We start from the raw sequence: 20,026 nt of genomic DNA on the forward strand, positions 1-20,026 counted from the left end.
ATTTTACCATTACGCTTGATTGATGCTTTGATAATTCATAATTTGATTGAATTCTGGGTTTAATATAAATGAAGAGACTGTTCTATCTATACTAGAATATCCATTGTTGCTATAGTTACTGGATATAATTCTCGTTTCTCTCTTGGTGAGAGTTTTCTACTCTCTGGAAGCTTTTCTACTCTCTGGAAGCTCTATACAGGCAGTCCGCCCTCAATTACCACACCCAGCCATTTCTTTTACCTACACTACCTGCATAGATCCTGGAAGTATTTAGACTTACCACCTTCAAGTAAGGGAACAGCTAAAAGCTTAGCTCTAGGATCAGAACATGAGGCATTGCTGATTCAGTGGTAGAATTTATTCTCGCCTTCCATGCAGGAGACCTGGTTTCAGTTCCAGGCCAATGCACCTCTTGTACAGCCACCACCCACCTATCAATGATGGATTGCTTGTTGTTGATGTGCCAGAAACGTTTCAGCGGAGCTCTCAGACTAAGACGGAGTTGGAAGAAAGCCCTTGGGATCTGCTTCCAAAATTCAGCCAGTGAAAACCCTATGGATCACAATGGTCCAACCCATAACTGATCATGGGGAGGGCGCAGGACCGGGCGGCATTTTGTTCTATCTCCAGTCCATAATGAGTCATAGGGATGGCACAGGATCATTGTGCATGGGGTTGCCATGAGTCAGGGGCTGAGTCAACAGCAGGTAACAACAACAAACAGAATCAGAGTGTCCCATTTCTTAATCCTGGCTTTACCACTTGCTAGCAGGCAGAGACTGTAAAAATGACCATGCAGGCTGAAACTTTGCCTAGAGATCTTAGTAATTAAAAGGAAAAATTATGATTGTCCCGTGACCTTAAATTTTTTTTTTTTTTACCCAAACATTAAAATTCTCTTACTCTCAATTATACATGTTTGGAGAAATGAAAAAAACACAGTAAAACTACTATTTAGTTAAGGTGTAATTTAAAACATTAGAAGTAGTAAGAATTAACGTTTTATTTCTTCAAAAATTTATTAATAGTAGTTTGAGCAAAAGTTGCTTTCTTTTCATTGTATAACTTATGGAGCAAGTATCTTTTTCTTGCCTTGGATAATTGTCATACTGCTTTATAAATCTGGATCATCTTCCAACATTTTATCCTTTGCGATTCAGTGTTGTGAAATATCTATGAGAGTTATTTTAATGTGAAGTCTTTTTGCCAGCATTACTTCCTCTGCGACATCTTCATATTTTTTTGTCACAACCACTTTCCTCATTTCTGCTGGTAAGTTCACCTTCACTAAGTTCGTCTGGCTGTGTATCTAGAATTTCTCAAATGGTGGCAATGTTACTGTCTTTACAACTAACTGTTTCTTCTACAACTCCGTTTACATTCAATTCAAAATTCACTTCCAGTGTTACCACTTTTGTTTCTTGCTATACTTTGTTGACCAGTTCCCTCTTTTCGATTATCCACTTTTATAATATGAAAGGTGAGTTTATCATCAGGATACAAGGAGGCAACACAGTCACACATATTGCTGTCTGAACAACAGATATGCAGTGACTCATCACCCAGATTGTGAAAGAAGTACATGATTGATTACTGATCATGCTGAGCATCTCTTATTTACGTAGAGATTTTGTAGACTGATGAGCTAGTGGTGAAGTTTGTACTTTATGCGATTACAGTTAATATATCATGGTAACTAAAATTTGAACTGTGTTGTTGGGGGACTAATATGTAACTAAACCATAGTAACTGAAATTCATGTATTCAGAACTGCAAAGCAAGGACTGCCTGTATATAGAACAAAAGATTAGTTTTCAGAATATATATTTTAAAGAAACGACTAAAAAACATGAAATTGACAAGGTCAGAAAAAATAGGCAAAAGAAGGCACAGAATTTATGAAATGATACAGAACTTCATTAGTAATTTAAAGATTATTAGTAATCATGAGTAACATATGATTACTTATGAAGCTCAGCATCACTTCATAAATTAAATTTAATTTCAAACTAAAACCACACTGAGATACTACTTTACACTTTCTAGATTGTCAGAAATTAGGAAGTGTAACAATTGCAATGTATTGGTGACGATATGAAGTAAGGGGAGCTCTCATTCATTGTGGGAAACAATTTGGTGTATTCTTTTTTGAAGTTGAAAGTTCGTATACCCACCATCCAGAAATTCTGCCCCAGAATTTATACCTGAGAATAGTGGTTCTCATACATTTTGGTCTTAGAACCGTTTCACAAGCTAAAGAGGTTTGATTTATGTTGTTAGGTGTTGTCGAGTAGGTTCTGACCAGCACTTCGAACTGGTTTGAAATGGTTCATTCATGGCCTGCAGAAACAAGGGCAGCGTGTGCATTGCATAACAACCAGATCTCTTGTGTGTCAGATTTTGACCCAAGTAGGAAACAGGCAGCAGTTCCAGTAGGAGCCGCTGTCTGTTTCCTGCTCGGGTCAAAATCTAATGCAAAAGAGATTTGGTTGCTAAGGCCGAGCCAACATGATGCACTAAACAGATGCACAGTGCCATCCGTCTGCAGCAAAGACCCAAAAAACTAAGTAAAACAAATACAAACGTCAGTCCTGGAACCCTGAGCATCAAATGAAAGGTTAAAGAGCTAGATCAAACACTGAATGGAAGAAGAAACTGAAGGAAAACAGAGAATGAGGAGACATACAGAGTAGAGGTTCCCTACCAGCTAACACGGCACATCTTGGAGCACAGCTAGCAATGATCCCGGACAGGGAGTACATGAAGCTCCTAACAGGAGAGAGAGCACCCAGTGACTAGAAAAACATGCTTTCCCATCCCTCACTCACTGTGCCATACGCCACTCCCACCCCTTCTTGACGGGCCATGCTGTGTCGCTTGGGTAGAGAGCTAGTGGCTCGCTGTCACCCTAAGAAGTCCTCCCTGCCACCACTCACTGGATCCTGCCGTGCTTTTTTCTCTTTTGTTTCCTTTCTTCCTTTTCTTTCTCCCTCCCACCTAGCCCTGTATGCCAACCTTGCCCCTTCCTTATGGGCCATGCTGTGCTGCTTGGCTAGAGACCGACCAGCCCGCCATCACCCCGAGTCAGCTACACCCCCACCCATGGGCTCCTGCCATGCCTTTTTTTTTATTTTCCCTCTTCCTTGCTTTTCTTTCTCCCTTCAATCTAGTCCTGTATGCTACCTCTACCCTTCCCACTGGCCCTCCCTACACCACCATGGGTAGAGAGCTACTGGCCCGTCACTACCCCAGGTCCCACCATCCCCACTTACCAGCTTCTGCTGCTTTCTCCCCCCGCTACCTAGCCCTGTATGCCACCCATCCCTTCCTGATAGGCCATGCTGCACCACTTGGCTAGAGATCTACTGATCTGCTGTCACCCCAGGTCCATCCCACCATCACCCGCTAGCTCCTGCTGTGCCATTTTTCCCTTTCTTCCTTTACTTTCTCCCTCTCACCTTGTCCCAAAAGCTACCGCCACTCCTTCCTAGTGGGCCATGCTGCACTGCTCGCCTAGAGAGCCACTGGCCCACTGCCAACCCGGGACCACCCTGCCTCCACCCACCGCACCATTTTTTGTTTCTCTTTTTCCCCTTTCTATCTTTCTCCCTCCCACCAACCCTGTACTCCACCTCTACCCCTTCCTGCCAGGCCTCATTGCACTGCTGTGGATAGAGAGCCACCAGCCTGTTGCCACCCCGGGTCCCACTGGTCCCATCTGCTGGCTCCAACCATTTTCTCCTGCTCACCTGCCCCGTATGCCACTTCTCCTTCTCGCTGGGCCATGCCAAACCACCGCGAATAGAGAGCCACAGGCCCACTACTACCCTGGGTCCACCCCATCCCCACCCAGCAGCTCCCGCTGCGCCTTTTTTTTTTTTTTGCTTGCTTTTGTTTTTCTCTCCTATGTAGCCTCGTACGCCACTTCACCCCCCTTCCCACTGGCCCCCAGATCTGCCCTGCCCCACCTGCCAGCTACCTTTTTACTTTCTCTCTTTTTCTTCTTCCTACCACATAGTCCCATACACCACCCATCCCTTCCCACCGGCCCTTGCTGTGCTACTGTGACTAGAGCATCCCCAGCATAGGCCTGCCACTGCACTGGGCCTGAACTGCCCAGCCCCAGCTGCCACTCGACCAGCTGCTGAATGGTGGGAAGTGAGCCCGTACCACTCCCCGTCTGATACCCCCGTCTACCTGGTGAGAGACTGTGAACATTCCCACACCGCTGAACCAACTTCAGGAGGCAGACAGTGCCTGCCCAGTCTGCCCTCAGCCACCTTGCCAAACTAGTGTACAGTGAAGCATGCTTGCCCTGTCTGCTGTTGCCCTGCCCACCCAGTCAAGATAGTGAGAGCTGTTGTGCCCACAGAAGAGCCAGCAGCAAAGCATGCCTGGCTACCAGCCCAAATGTATCAAAACAAAACAAGCAGGATAAAGTAAATGAACATATAATCAATAAACAAAGAAAATAATACTGTAACGTCTCAGAGATAGCAAACAGCAAGACATATAAAAAAGCAGGACAAGGTGGCTCCAGCAAATGACCAAAATAATCAAATGACCTTCCGGTAGAAGACAAGGTAGTGGAACTACCTGATAATTCAAAAGACTTAAATATTTAGGGCCCGCCAAGAGATTAGGAAATAGATCAAGGAAAACACAGATAAGATCAAGGAAAAAATAGACAAAATCATGGAAAACACAGACAAAACCAAGGAAAACATAGCCAAAATTAAAGAAAATACAGACAGAGCAATAGAAGAATTCAGGAAAATAATACAAGAACAAAACGTCAAAGTAAATAAACTATTAGAAATCGTACAAGAACAACAACTAGAAATGCAAAAGAGAAACAAAATTTCAAAAACGGACAACTCAGTAGAAGTTCTTAGGTGCACATATGAAACAATAGAAGACAGAATCAGCAAGACTGAAGACAAACCCATGGATGCCACTTCGTTTGAGGAAAAATCAGTAAAGAATGAAGAGAAGTGAAGAAAAGAACTATGTGGGGCACGATCAAGCAAAAATTTGTGTGTGATTGGAGTTCCAAAACAAGCAGAGAAAATGGAAAACACAGAGAAGACTGCTGAAGATTTGCTGGCAGAAAACTTCCCAAATATCATGAAAGATAAAGAGCTGACCATCCAAGTAGCTGAACGAATCCCATATAGGATAGACCCCAAAAGAAAGTCACCAAGACATATCATAATCACACTTGCCAAAACCAAAGACAGAGAAAGAATCCTGAGAACAGCTCAAGAAAAATGAAAAGTAACTTACAAAGGGGAAATAATAAGTGTAAGCTCTGATTACTCAGCAGGAACTAGGCAGGCAATGGGATGACATATATATAACCTTAAAAGAAAAAACTGCCAAGCAAGAAGAATATATTCAACAAAACTTTTTTGAATATGATGGCAAAACTAGGACATTTCCAGATAAACAGAAACTAAGGGAATTCCTAAAAACCAAACCAAACATAGAAGAAATATTAAAGGGAGTCCTTTGGTTAGAGAACCAGTTTTTGAGGAAAATCTGAACAGACCCATAACAGGAAAGTAAGAGGAACAAAGAAAACATCATCACAACAATAAGACAGACAACATGCAGAATCTAGGACACAGGACAGCATCAGCCAGATACCAACCTAGGTAAAAAACTGTCAATAATAAAGCTAAAAAACTTAAAACACGGAAGCAGACGTCAATCTGTAAATGACGATAACATCAAAACAATAATAGGGGGAATAAACAGTATAGGTCTAAAACTTTCAAATGAGGAGAAAATCAAGGCAAGGCCAAGTAATAAAATACTGGTTCAAACTTAGGAAAATAAGAGCAGATTTCAAGTTAACCACAAAGAAAAGTTAGCAAACCTGCTCATCAGAATAAAAAATATAAAGTCTCAGTAAACACAAAATCTATAATGATGAAAGAAAAGAAAATTCACAAACAAAAGGAACTCAACACAGGAAAGTAAGAGGGACAAAGAAAACATCAGCACCACAAAAAAAAAAAAAAAACACAATATGACAGCAATAATCCCATAACTTTAGATAATCACACTGAATATAAATGGCTTAAATTTACCTGTAAAGACATGGAGTGGCAGAATGAATAAAAAAGCACGACCTGTCAATATTCTGTTTACATGAGACACATCTGAGACACAGAGACATAAATAAATTAAAAATCAAACGATGGAAAAAATATATCAAGCAAACAGTAACCAAAAAAGGACAGAAGTGGCATAACTAATCTCAAGTAAAATAGACTTTAAGGCAAAATCAACCATAAAAGACAAGAAAGGACATTATATAATAATTAAAGAGACAATTCACGAAGAGGAAATAACCTAGATAATTATCTACGCGCCCAACGACAGGGCTCCAAAATACATAAAACTCTAACAGAACTGAAAAGAGAAACAGTTCACGATAATAGTAGGAGTCTTCAAAACACCACTCTTGGTAAAGTACAGAACATCTAGAAAGAAACTCAACAAAGATACAGAACATCTAAAGACGAAAATCAACCAACTTGACCTTACAGACGTATAAGAACACTCCATCCAACAGCAGCAAAGTATACGTTCTTTTCCAGCGCACATGGAACATTGTACAGAATAGACCACATTTTAGGCCACAAAGCAGTCTTCAAGAAAATTGAAAACATAAGAATAATACAAAGCATTCTTTCTGATCACGACGCCATAAAAGTAGAAATCAGTAATAGGAAGAGCAAGGAAAAAAAATGAAATGCTTGGAAACTGAATAACGCCTTGCTTATAAACAATTGGGTAATAGAAAAAAATCAAAGAGGGAACAAAAAAAATTTGTATGATCAAATGAGAATGAAAATACATCATACTAAAACCTTTGAGACAGGCGGGCCAAGATGGCGGAGTAGTCAGATGTTTCTGGTGGACCACTTACAACAAAGACCCGAAAAAACAAGTGAATCAATTATATATGGCAATCTTGGAGCCCTGAACATCAAACGCAGAGTTCAGGAACTGGACTGAGTGGCGGGGGGAGGGAGAGATGGTTCAGAAGCAGAGAGGAGTTGCCAGACCTGACCCAGCAAGAGCCTGAAACCTTCAGGCCTGATCAGCTTGGGGTGAGCAGTGAGGCAGGCAAGCAGCGGTGCTCGGGAGGCGCGTTTTCTGTACCAGGAGAGACCAAGCACCAGAGAGTCTACACGGCCACCCAGAGCCAGTGAGAAGCAGCCCTGGATCAGCGAAAAGATAAGTACTTGCGTACAGCCTACCGTGCAGATCAAAAACACCCCCCTTAGGGAAAAACCTCTCTCCTGTTTACCTCCCCGCTCCCTGCTCTGCACTGAGTACCAGACCAGCTTCAGCAATTGCCAAGTCCCCTGGGCCAGAAGTAGGATCTGTCACATGCCCAGAGTATGCTCCCTGCCTTGGAGAGTGAACAAATTAACAAATGGGAAAAAATAAACACCGGCTCAACTAAGCCAGGAACCCAGGGTAGCCACAGCTCCTTTGCCTAGGCACAGGCATAAGGAATCCACAGACTTTGAGTGCCTTTCCCCCTGCATAGACTTGTGTGGGCCCATCTCAATAGCATAGGCCCTCATTACCACAGTACAACAGGGTATATACCCTAATTCTAACTTCAACTGTTTCAGCTGTGAAGTGGTAGGTTCTTGACATTTGACACTGCTCTGCCCATTAAGCAGGGTCTTCACCTTCCCACATCAGGGGCCTGAGGACTGGTGGCTCCACCCATGCCACCTAGCCACCTGTGATAGGGGCCCATGAATAAGAGGTGCCTCCAGTCCTTACAGCCAACAGCATTAGGTGCTCACAGTCTGGCTGCAAAACCCACCCACCTACGCGCTGTAGGGAACAAGGACACGCCTTCCTCCTGGACACTCGAGGGTAGCTGTCAGCCCCCTGCCTTGCTCAGAGTGTGTCCCCCTGCTGCAGCCAGATGCCTGTGCCTACACCAATCACCCATGCCTGTCTAGGACTGTAGGTGAGAGCCTACACCACACACTTGGTGGCTATCTACCTGGGCACCTGAGCTGAATCCATACAGGAGAAGTAGGCAGATTCTTGAGCTCACATACCTAGTAACAGATCTGATCATCTGGTCACAGGACATTAGAGCTTCGGAGGTGCCAATAATCAAACTAGCTCATACGAGTAGCCTATTTGGGCATATCTAAACAAAACAAGAAGCTAGGACACAGTAAGCAAACATAAAATATATAAATATAATAAGTTATTGATGGCTCGGAGACAACAGTCAATATCAAATCACATAAAGAGGCAATCCGTCATGACTTCAGCAAGCTCCCAAAATAAAAAATCTAGAAATTTTCCAGAGGAGGAAAATTTCTTGGAATTACCGGAGGCCGAATACAAAAGATTAATATACAGAACTCTTTAAGAAATTAGGAGGGAAATTAAGCAAACCACAGAACATGCAGTAGAGGAAATTAAAAAGATTAGAGAAGAGCATAATGAGAAATTTAACAGGCTGCAAGAATCCATAGAGAGACAGCAATCAGAAATCCGGAAGATTAACAATAGAATTTCAGAATTAGACAACTCAATAGAAAGTCATAGGAGCAGAATTGAGGCAATGGAAGTCAAAATTAGTGAGATTGAAGATAAAGCACTTGACACCAACTTATTTGAGGAAAAATCAGCTAAAACCTTTGGGACACAGTAAAAGCAGTGCTCAGAGGTCAGTTTATACCGATAAACGCATACATCAAAAAGAGGAAGGGGACAGTTCACCCTACATCTCAAACAAATAGAAAGCAAACAGCAAAAGCAGCCCTCAGGCACAAGAAGAAAGGAAGTAATAAAGATTAGGGCAGAAATAAATGAAATAGAGAACAGAAAAGCAGTATAAAGAATTGACAAGACCAAAAGTTGGTTCTTTGAAAAGATCAATAAACTTGACAAACCATTGGCCAAACTGACAAAAGAAAAACAGAAGCAGAAGCAAATAACTCAAATAAGAAATGAGATGGGGGAACATTACAACAGACCCAACTGAAATAAAAAGGATCATAACAGAAATTGTACTCCTACAAATTTGAAAACCTAGAGGAATTGGAAACATTTCTAGAATCATACTACGTACCTAAACTAACACAAGCTGAGACAGAAAATCTGAACAGACACATAACAAGAGAAGAGATTGAAAAGGTAATGAAAAGAAAACTCCCAACAACAACAAAAAAAAGCCCTGGCCTGGATGGTGTCACTGAAGAATTCTTCCAGACATTGAGAGAAGAGCTCACACAGGTACTACTCAAAGTATTTCAGAGCATAGAAGAGGAAGGAATACCTCTACATAGCATAACCCTGATACCAAAAGCCAGGCAAAGACACCACAAAAAAAGAAAATTACAGACCAATATCTCTCATGAATATAGCTACAAAAATTCTCAACAAAATTCTAGCCAGTAGAATTCAGCATCAGATAAAAAAATAATAATACACCACAACCAAGTAGGATTCATACCAGGTATGCAAGGATGGTTCAACATTAGAAACTCAGTCAACATATTCCACCACATACATAGAACAAAAGAAGAGAATCACGTGATCATCTCAATGCAGAAAAGGCTTTTGATAAAAGTCCAACACCTATAACTGATAAAAACTCTCAATACGATAGGAGTAGAAAGAAAATCCCTCAAAATAATAAAGGGCATTTATACCGAACCAACAGTCAACATCATTCTCAATGGAGAGAGGCTGAAAGCATTTCCCCTGAGAATGGGAACAAGACAAGGATGCCCTTTATCACTACTCCAGTTTAACACCGTGCTGAAAGTCCTAGCTAAAGCAGTAAGGCAAGAACAAGAAATAAAGGGATTCCAAATCGGAAAGGAAAATGTAACACTGTCCCTATTTGCAGATGATATGATCCTATACATAGAGAACCCCAAAGATTCCACAAGAAAACTACTGGAACTAGTAGAAAGATTTAGAAGAGTAGCAGGATACAAGATGAGTATACAAAAATCTGTTGGATTCCTATACACCAAAAAAGAGAACTTTGACAAGGAAATCAGGAAAACAATACCATTTATAATAGCCCCTAAAAAGAGAAAATACTTAAGAATAAATCTAACCAGGGATGTAAAAGATCTATTCAAAGGAAACTACAGTACACTATTAGAAGAAACCAAAAGAGACCTACCAAAATGGAAAAATATACCATGCTTATGAGTAGGAAGACTCAACATTTTGAAAATGTCAGTCCTGCCCAAAGCGATCCACAGATACAGTGCAATGCTGATCCACATACCAGCAGCATTCTCTAATGAGTTGGAAAAACTAGTCACCAACTTTATGTGAAAAGGATAAGAGGCCCGGATAAGCAAAGCATTACTGAAGAAAAAGTATAAAGTAGGAGTCCTCACCTACCTGATCTCAGAACCTGCTATGCAGCCACAGTAGTCAAAACAGCGTGGTATTGGTACAAGGACAGACACATAGACCAGTGGAACAGAATCGAGAACCCAGATGTAAATCCATCCATCTGTGGTCACCTGATCTTTGACAAATGACCAAAGTCCATTAAATGGGGAAAAGACAGTCTTTTTAACAAGTGGTACTGGCAAAACTGGATGTCCATATGTGAAAAAATGGAACAGGCCCCATACCTCACACCATGCATAACAGCTAACTCAAAATGGATCACAGACCTAAATATAAAACCTAAAACGATAAATGTCATGGAAGAAAAAATAGGGACAACTCTAGGGAACCTAATACATGGCATAAATAGAATGCAAACCATAACCTACAATGCACAATCTTCAGAAGATAAACTCAATAACTGGGAGCTCCTAAAAATTACATATGCTCATCAAAAGACTTCACCAAAAGAGTAAAAAGAGAACCTAGAGTGTGAGAAAAAATTTTTGGCTATGACATATCTGACAAGGATCTAATCTGTAAAATCTGTAGAATACTTCAATACCTCAACAACAAAAAGACAAATCCAATTAGAAAATGGGCAAATGATACGAACAGACACTTCACCACAAAAGACATTCAGGCAGCTAACAGACACATGAGGAAATGCTTGGGATCATTAGCCATTAGAGAAATGCAAATCAAAACTACGATGGGATACCATCTCACGCTGGCGTTACTGGCATGAATCAAAAAGACAAACCAAAAAAAAAAAACCACAGAAAATAACAAATGTTGGAGAGGTTGCGAGGAGATTGGAACTCTTATGCACTGCTGGTGGGAATGTAAAATGATGTAACCATTATGGAAAACATTATGGTACCTCCTTAAAAAGCTAGAAATAGAAATACCATATGATCCAGCCATCCCACTCCTACATATATATCCTAGAGAAATAAGAGTTGTCACAGGAATAGATATATGCACACCCATGCTCATTGCAGTAGTGTTCTGGTAGGTATAAGTATTTATCAGGAATAGAAATCTGGATGATTATTAACATGGGAAAAGATGCTAATCTTCTTTGGTAACCAAGGAAAGGCAAATTAAAAGAAGATAAAATTTCACATCTATTCAATTATTAGGTGCCGTCGAGTTGGTTCTGTCTCATAGTGATCCTCTGTACACAGAACACTGCCCAGTCCTGCACCATCCTCACAATCATTGTTATGCTTGAGCCCATTGTTGCAGCCATTGTGTCAGTCCATCTCATTGAGAGTCTTCCTCTTTTTTGCTGACTGTCTTCTTTAGCAACCATGATAGCCTTCTCCAGGAACTGACTCCTCCTGATAACATGTCCAAAGTATGTGAGACGAAGTCTTACTATTCTTGCTTCTCTGGAGCATTCTGGCTGTGCTTCTCCCAAGACAGATTTGTTCGTTCTTCTGAAAGTCCATGGTATATTCAGTAATATTCACCAACGCTATAATTCAAAGACATCAATTCTTTGTCTTCCTTATTCACTGTCCACTGTTTGCATGCACTATCCAATTGATAAAAAGTCTGATAATGCCAGGTTTGGCCTGGATTTTGGGGAAATGAGAACTGTAACATTGCGTGAGTAAATCGGTATTATCACTTTGGAGACGAGGTTGGCAAATTTGAAATAAAGTTGATAATGATCATACAGTATGATCTAGCAGTTCCAGCTAACTACTATGGAAAATTTCTCACAAATGAGCAGGAAGAGGCATGAACATGCTCATTGCAACATTGCTTACAATAATGGAAAGTGTAAAATACCTGCTCCCTTTCTGTAGAGGAATAGAAGGATAAACTGGTATTTGTTTCTGCAGTAGAATTCCCCTCAGCAGTTACTGAATAATTGAGCTACGTATATCAGCATGGAGAAATGTCAACATGATGTTGAGTTAAAACTTCAAGCTCCAAAATGATGTGAATGATATATTATTTATATAAAATTAAAACAAGAATATACATAGTTTATGGATGGAAGTATATATCATAAAGATCTAAAAACAGACACACATGCATAATAATGATGCATATCAGCTCCCGTCCTTGGCTTTAGAAAGGGAATAGAAGAGAAGATGAGGCTTTATAATTGCAACGACTGGTTTAAAAAAAAAAAGAAATTTCAGAACTCTGAAACATAAAAAATTGATACCTGTTTAATGTCTGTGATAAATACATAGATATGTGTTAAATTATTTTTTGTACTTTTCTGTATGTTTGAAGTGTTGCATAATTTAAAAAATATGTGTAAGTGTGAAAGAAAAAAATTGCAACTACGTGATAAGAGGTTTTTCTTTCCCGTTGTTTTTATTTTGTTTTGTTTTTCTAGCCTGCAAAGGGAGTATTTAGTTCCCAGGGGTCTGGGAAAGCTTCGGGTGTGGGCGGTAGGACTGAGGAAGCAAAGGTGTCTGCTTTAGCAGAAAGTACCTGAAAGGTTGTCCGTGGCAGCAGGAACACACTTACAAAGTCATGGTGGGGTGAGAAGGAGGTGTGCCTCATGGACTGGAGAATGCAGTTAATTCAGCATAACTGGAAGCCTAGGAAGGTTGATGGATGGGGAATGGTTGAGATCAGGCTGGACGTTCAGACGGGGCCTCGGTGATGAAAGCCACAAATGTGATTCTGTGGACCAGTGAGTCCCGATTCAGGCTGATTGTCAGAATCAACTGGATCCCATTCCAGACTTATTGAATTAGCCGGCCTTTGGTGGTGCAAGGAGTCTCTGGGTGGCACAAACGGTTAAGCGCTCAGTTACTAACTGAAAGTTTGGCAGTCTGAACCTATTTAGAGGTGCCTAGGGAGAAGGCCTGGCAGTCTGCTTCCAAGAGGTAACAGCCTTGAAAACCCTTTGGAGTGCCGTTCTGTGCTGCAGCACACGAGGCGCTGTGAGTCAGAAGCCACTTGACGGTACCTGATTGGTGGTTTTTCCTGGTTGGGCGGTGCAAACAGTAAATGTGCTTTAATGTGCTTCACTGCTGACTGAGAGATTGGAGGTTCAAGTCCACCCAGAACCACCTTGGAAGAAAGGCCTGGTGATCTCCTTCCAAAGAATTGGCCATTGAAAACCATATGGAGCACAGTTGTACTCTGACACACATGGGTCAGAGTCGACTTGCTGACAGCTGGTTGGTTTAGAGTAGGGATCAGGGAGAACAGGGACCAGAGACTTTGAAAATCTCTGCATTGTCTGTTATCTGATTTCATCCTCATAACTCCGAATGAGGGAGTGGATATTGCTTCCCAACTTTATAATACAAAAATGTGGTCCAAAGTGCGGTTAGACAAGTTTATCGTTAATTCTTGATACACCTGTGGCTAGAATTCAGGACCTCGCCCATGAAGTGATCCCTTTTGCGTCTTCCCCGTCCGGCTGGGGTAAATGTGGAAGAGCTGTCCTGAAATGGATCCTGCAGTTCTGACAGTGGCACTGGAGCCTTTTTCTCCCAGTCCCTCCACGTTTTTATAGGCTGAGAGCTTCCGCAGAAAATTAGATTAAATTGCACAGTTAAATGGTACGCAGTCAGGAACTGCTAATATGGCTGACCACTGGAGCTTCTGTGACCTGATGAGCTTTGCGTTTTGGATTTGGGAGGACGGAGAAGGAAATTGTAGGCAAGGAGTCTTAGCCAGTATGTCAGGTAAGAAATGATGACTGTGTTTACTAAAGCTCGGGCTGTAACACTGAGTAGGAAGTGATAGATTCCAGAGAAAATTAGAAGACAGTATCTAATAACTATGCTCTGTGAGTGTGATTTTTTAATTTTTAATGAGTTTATGAGATTGGGCAAAGAAGAGAAGAAAGCTATTGGGCTCTAGGTAATATATGCATATGCAATGGTTATACATGACGCTTTAGTAGTTTTGATTTTGAGTATACGTCCATCTCGGTAAATAACCTGATTTTAGTTTTATTCAATTTTACATAATATTCTCCTACCCAAAGTTATTTTATGGTTTTTTCTGTGAGTTCAGGTCACACGCTCTCTTGCCGTCTGGCAGTTATTGTTCTCAGAGAAGGTCAGTAGTCTTTGACAGGCGGTAGGAAGAGGGTTAGTGGAGAGTTCTCATTGTCTGTTATTGACTACTTAACATAATGTAACTCTCTAGAGTGTTTTGGAGCTTAACTATTTACTGTCAAGTTAACAGAAGCTTCTCCTTAGAAAATATGAAACCTCATGAGTAAAATACCATTATAGAATAACACCTGATTCATAAACATTTTCCAATAGAGATGAATAATGGGAGTGTTTTTTTCTTATTCATAGGGCAAAAGTTGGATTGTTAAACGAAGTTATGAAGATTTTCGGGTACTTGATAAACATCTTCATTTATGCATTTATGACCGACGGTTCTCCCAGCTCTCAGAGCTTCCCCGTTCTGATGCCTTGAAGGATAGTCCAGAGGTAAGCATCTAGCACTTTGTAGAAGTAATCGCTTTCTATGAATTGGCAGAGAAATTTGTTTCTATACTAAAATAACAGCTTCTACTGGGCACTATGAATAGGATAATTTCTGGGATTACTTAACTGTTTCGTATCTGAAAAATTGGTAATGTTATGTAGGGTATTTATAATTAAAGTATGTCCAGTCTATAATTTTATACTGAAAAAATACCTTGTAATGCAGTATATTAATGGGCAGTATATATGGGCAGACTATTCTCCAAAGAAGGTAAGAAATACGGAAGCAAAAATCTGGAAGAACATTGACCTCACTAATAATCAAAGAAGTACGTATTAAAATAACAACACTGATTAGTTCATGAAGGCAGGCTGCGTCCATGCAGCTACCACCACTCCTGTGTAAAAGTTCCTTAAAAAAAATCAAAGTTTGTTTTTAAATTAAAAAAAGAAAAAATTCTTTATAGCACCAGGAAACAAAAGTCCTATAAGAGAGTCAAAAACTTGTGAGGAATCATTGAAAGTAGATGGAATAAAATTTATAAGGGAGAGAAATACAGCCTAAAAATGTGTCAGAGGATAACTGCAGAGAAAACAGGTAACAGATCTTAAACACAGAAATGAATGCTCCACCAAGAAATGCTGCGTGATTGAGTAAAACCAATAGTGAGAGACACCAGACTGAGTAAAGAAGACAGCTGACAAAGTAGCAGAGCGAACAGAAGGCCTTCGGAAGTATAATCCGTATCCTGTCACATTCAGGAAGGGGAACAGGTTTTTATAAAACTGAAATAATCAGGAACCTGGGCAGTGAAAATATGATTATTTAAGTTAATGTAATTTACATAATGAAAACCTTAATATAATAGCTGGACTTCATTCAAAATAGACACGATTTAAGCAAGGATTAATGAGTGGGAAGATTAAGCCAAGTAATTTACACGAATACAGCCCCCCAAATGGAAAAAAAGATAAAAATATTGCAAGGAAATAGTTGAGAATCATGGACAATAGATCCACAAGTTCCTAATTCCCTCTCATAGGAGTTCCAGGAGGAGAGAGTGGATAGAAGGAAATCATTAAAAATTAATTCAAAAAATCTCTTAGAACCGTATTTCTTGAAGTGCTAACATGTACTGGGTGAAAAGACTCACAGACATTAGAAATGTTGTAGTGAAATATCAGAATGCCAGGAGAGAGAGAAAATCTTAGAAGTTGATGAAGCAGAAGCAGACTTTCTCAAAGGAAGAACAACTGTATTGGTATTAGACTCCCCATCAGCACAGTGGATGCATGAAAACAGCGCAGGGGTATTTCCAAGTTCTGAAGGGAAATAATTTCAAATCTTTAGTTTATTCCAAGTCAGGTAAGTGGGTAGGGCAGAGGAGAGATGTCATCGGTCACGTACCGACCAACACTGCAGCAGGGACTCAGGAATGTCTCAAAACTGCAGATTCTTGTATATCTGAGAGAAACTTCCCATATCTGCCTGTGTTTCATTTTTCTCTTTCAGACTGCCTTAGAGTATGGCCATTATCAGTAGGTCCCAAGTTTCTTTCTCCTCCTTTTAAGAGAGCAGCCAGATTGAGCTGGAGTTTGTGGCACAATTCCCCATTCCTGGATAACTTTTTTTTTTTTTAAATTGTGGTAAAATATACACAACGTAAAATTTTCCATTTTAACCATTTGTAAGTGTGCAGTCCAGTGGCGTTAATCACAATCACAGTGCTGTGCAACCATCACTACTATTTGTTTAAAAAATGTTTCATCACCCCCCAAACAGACACTCTGTACTCACTAAACAACAACTCCCATTTCTGCCTCTCCCCAGCCCACGATAATCACTAATCTACTTTCTGTCTATACATTTGTCTGTCTAGATATTTCATATAAATGAGATCATATTTCAAGGTCCATTCATGCTGTAACATGTATCAAGACTTTGTTCTTTTTTATGGCGGAATAATATTCCATTGTACATATATACCACACTTTGTTTATCCATTCATCTGTTGATGGACACTTGAGTTGTTCCGCATTTACTCTTGTTTGATCACGTCCCCGGCCCAAACAGCTGCCCGTGGTGTAGTATCATGTACGAATTTGGCAGCTCCTGCCACAACCATGACCTGGAAAAAATAGTTTCAGGGTAACAGGGCAGAAAAAAACAAACAAATATGTATCTGCTATAACTATCTTGTTGCATTTTTGATACAAAAATGAAAAGAGAGAATCAAATTAGAAGCTATGTTGTTGTTGTTAGGTGTTGTCAAGTTGGTTCTGACTCGTAGTGACTCTGTGTACAGCAGAATGAAACACTGCCCGGTCCTACACCATCCTCACATTCATTGTTCTACTTGAGCCCATTGTTGCAGCCACTGTGTCGGTCCATCTAGTTGAGGGTCTTCCTCTTCTTCGCTGACGCTCTACTGTACCAAGCATGATGTCCTTCTCCAGGGACGGGCCCCTCCTAATAACATGTCCAAAGTATGTGAGACAAAGTCTCACCATCCTTGCTTCTAAGGAGCATTCTGGTTGTACTTCTTCCATGACAGATTTGTTTTGTTCTTTCTGCAGTCCATGGTACATTCAATATTCTTCACCAACATCATAATTCAGAGGCATCAATTCTTCTTTGGTCTTTCTTATTTATTGCCCAGCTTTTGCATGCATATGAGGCGATCGCAAACACCACGGCTTGGGGTCAGGGGCACCTTAGTCTTCAAGGTGATGTCTTTGCTTTTCAACACTTTAAAGAGGTCTTTTGCAGCAGATTTGCCCAATGCAATGCATCTTTTCATTTCTTGACTGCTGCTTCCATGGGTGTTGAATGTGGATCCAAGTAAAACGAAATCCTTGACAACTTCAATATTTTCTCCATTTATCATGATGTTGCTTATTGGTCCCGTTGTAAGGATTTTTGTTTTCTTTATGTTGAGGTGTAATCCATACTGAAGGCTGTGGTCTTTGATCTTCACCAGTGAGTGCTTCAAGCCCTCCTTACTTTCAGCAAGCAAAGTTGTGTCACCTGCATATCGCAGGTTGTTAACGAGTCTTCCTCTAATCCTGATGCCCCGTTCTTCGTAGAGTCCAGCTTCTTGGATTATTTGCTCAGCAGACAGATTGAATAGGTATGGTGAAAGCATACAACCCTGATGTGCACCTTTCCTGACTTTAAACCACGCAGTATCCTCTTGTTCTGTTCGAACAACTGCCTCTTGATCTGTGTACATGTTCCTCATGAGCACAATTAAGTGTTATGGAATTCCCATGCTTTGCAGTGTTACCCATAATTTATTATTATCCACACAATTGAATGCCTTTGCATAGTCAATAAAACACAGGTAAACATCTTTCTGGTATTCTCTGCGTTCATCCAGAATCCATCTGACATCAAAAATGATACCCCTAGTTCTATGTCCTCTTCTGAATCTGGCTTGAATTTCTAGCAGTTTCCTGTCAACGTAATACTACAGCTGCTTTTGAATGATCTTCAGCAAAATTTTACTTGTGTGTGATATTAATGATATTGTTCAATAATTTCTGCATTCAGTTGGATCACCTTCTTTGGAACAGGCATAAATATGGATCTTTTCCAGTCGCTTGGCCAGGTAGCTGCCTTCTGAGTTTCTTGGCATAGACAAGTGAGCACTTCAGGCATCATCTGTTTGTTGAAACATCTCAGTTGATATTCTGTCAATTCCTGGAGCCTTGTTTTTCACCAGTGCCTTCAGTGCAGCTTGGACGTCTTCCTTCAGTACCATCAGTTCCTGATCGTATACCACCTCCTGAAATGACTGAACGTCGACCAGTTCTTTTTGGTGTTTATAATTCTGTGTATTCCTTCCATCTTCTTTTGATGCTTCCTGTGTCTTTTAATATTTTCCACATAGAATTCTTCATTATTGCAACTCAAGGTTTCAATTTTTTCTTCAGTTCTTACAGCTTGAGAAACAGCAAATGTGTTCTTCCCTTCTGGTTTTCTATCTCCAGCACTTTGCACGTGTCATTATAATACCTTACTTATAAGGGGTTAATAAAGTTCTAATGAAACAGGAACTGAATTACTGTGTAAATTCCCTGTAGCTTCAATTTAGAGAAGTGTTATGCCTCTGTGGAGAATCCTCTGTAACTATTAAAATGCCTAAAAATCTGAAGATTTTTTTCCCTCAGAAACAATCAATTTACACCAGTTCATCTGCGAGGAAACCTAGTACTGTAAGTTACCACTGATTCTTTCTCTTTCTTTTTAGTCAGTAACTCAGATGCTTATGGCTTACCTGGCACGTCTCTCAGCTATTGCTGGCAACAAGATCAACTGTGGACCTGCCCTTACCTGGATGGAGGTATTACTAGTGCACTGTTACTAAAGTTTACATTAAATTTATCTACTTAAGCAGTTTAATTTGTAATTTAATGTAAGAGGGAATTTCAATAGCTATTGAGTTTTAGGAATTAGAAAAATGAAGTTTATTCTCATCTTCTGGGGGGGATAGCGATGTGATATAGGAAATATTTTTTGTCTCAAATCTATCTTTCTTTGATACCCAAGAAAACTTATTTGAATATATTTTATGAATCTCAGTTAATACTCGTTATTTTGATGTTTATTAATGTGTATGTTTAATTAGGTAAAGTATCATATATGTATTTTTAGTTGACTTAGTAATTGGAAGTATTTTTCAGTCATTTATGGATAAAAGACAATTAACCTGTTAAAGAGTCCAGGGTAAGAATAAGTCTTGAGTGAAACATGATTATTTAGTAAATATAAACCAAAAACCAAACCCTGTAATACAGAGTAGAACTGCCACATAGGGTTTCCGAGGCTGTGATCTTTACGAAAGGAGACTGGATCTGCTGTCTCCCACACAGTGGCTGGTGAGTTTGAACTGCAGACCTTTCAGTTAGCAGACGAGTGCTTAACCACTGCACTACCAGGGCTCCTTCAGTAAATGTAGTAGATATTTATTCTCAATTTACGTATGTAGAGTTATATTAATAGTTTACTTTTCTCCCTCCAGTGCAAATTAGGAAGGCAGGATGAAAAGTAGAAAGAATGTAGAACTTAGAACCAGGCTGACTTGCATTGAGATCTCGGCTCTTCCGTTATTGGCTGTGTGATCTTGGACAAATTATTTAATCTCTCATAAATTACACAACCTCGTTTA

The 20,026-nt window shown here is 40.2% G+C and overlaps 1 protein-coding gene across 2 annotated transcripts in view; it reads left to right on the forward strand.

The window, feature by feature from the left end:
- Window positions 1–20,026, forward strand: part of ARHGAP32 (Rho GTPase activating protein 32) — a 301,914-nt gene that overhangs the window by 147,323 nt on the left and 134,565 nt on the right. For both annotated transcript variants that reach the window (XM_012556402.2, XM_004379330.2), the window contains 2 exons: window positions 14,721–14,858; window positions 19,109–19,201. In XM_012556402.2, coding sequence (XP_012411856.2) covers window positions 14,721–14,858; window positions 19,109–19,201 — 231 coding nt within the window. The remainder of the gene's footprint in view (window positions 1–14,720; window positions 14,859–19,108; window positions 19,202–20,026) is intronic.

Source organism: Trichechus manatus, unplaced genomic scaffold (assembly GCF_000243295.1).
Source record: "Trichechus manatus latirostris isolate Lorelei unplaced genomic scaffold, TriManLat1.0 scaffold00064, whole genome shotgun sequence".
Taxonomy (NCBI): domain Eukaryota; kingdom Metazoa; phylum Chordata; class Mammalia; order Sirenia; family Trichechidae; genus Trichechus; species Trichechus manatus.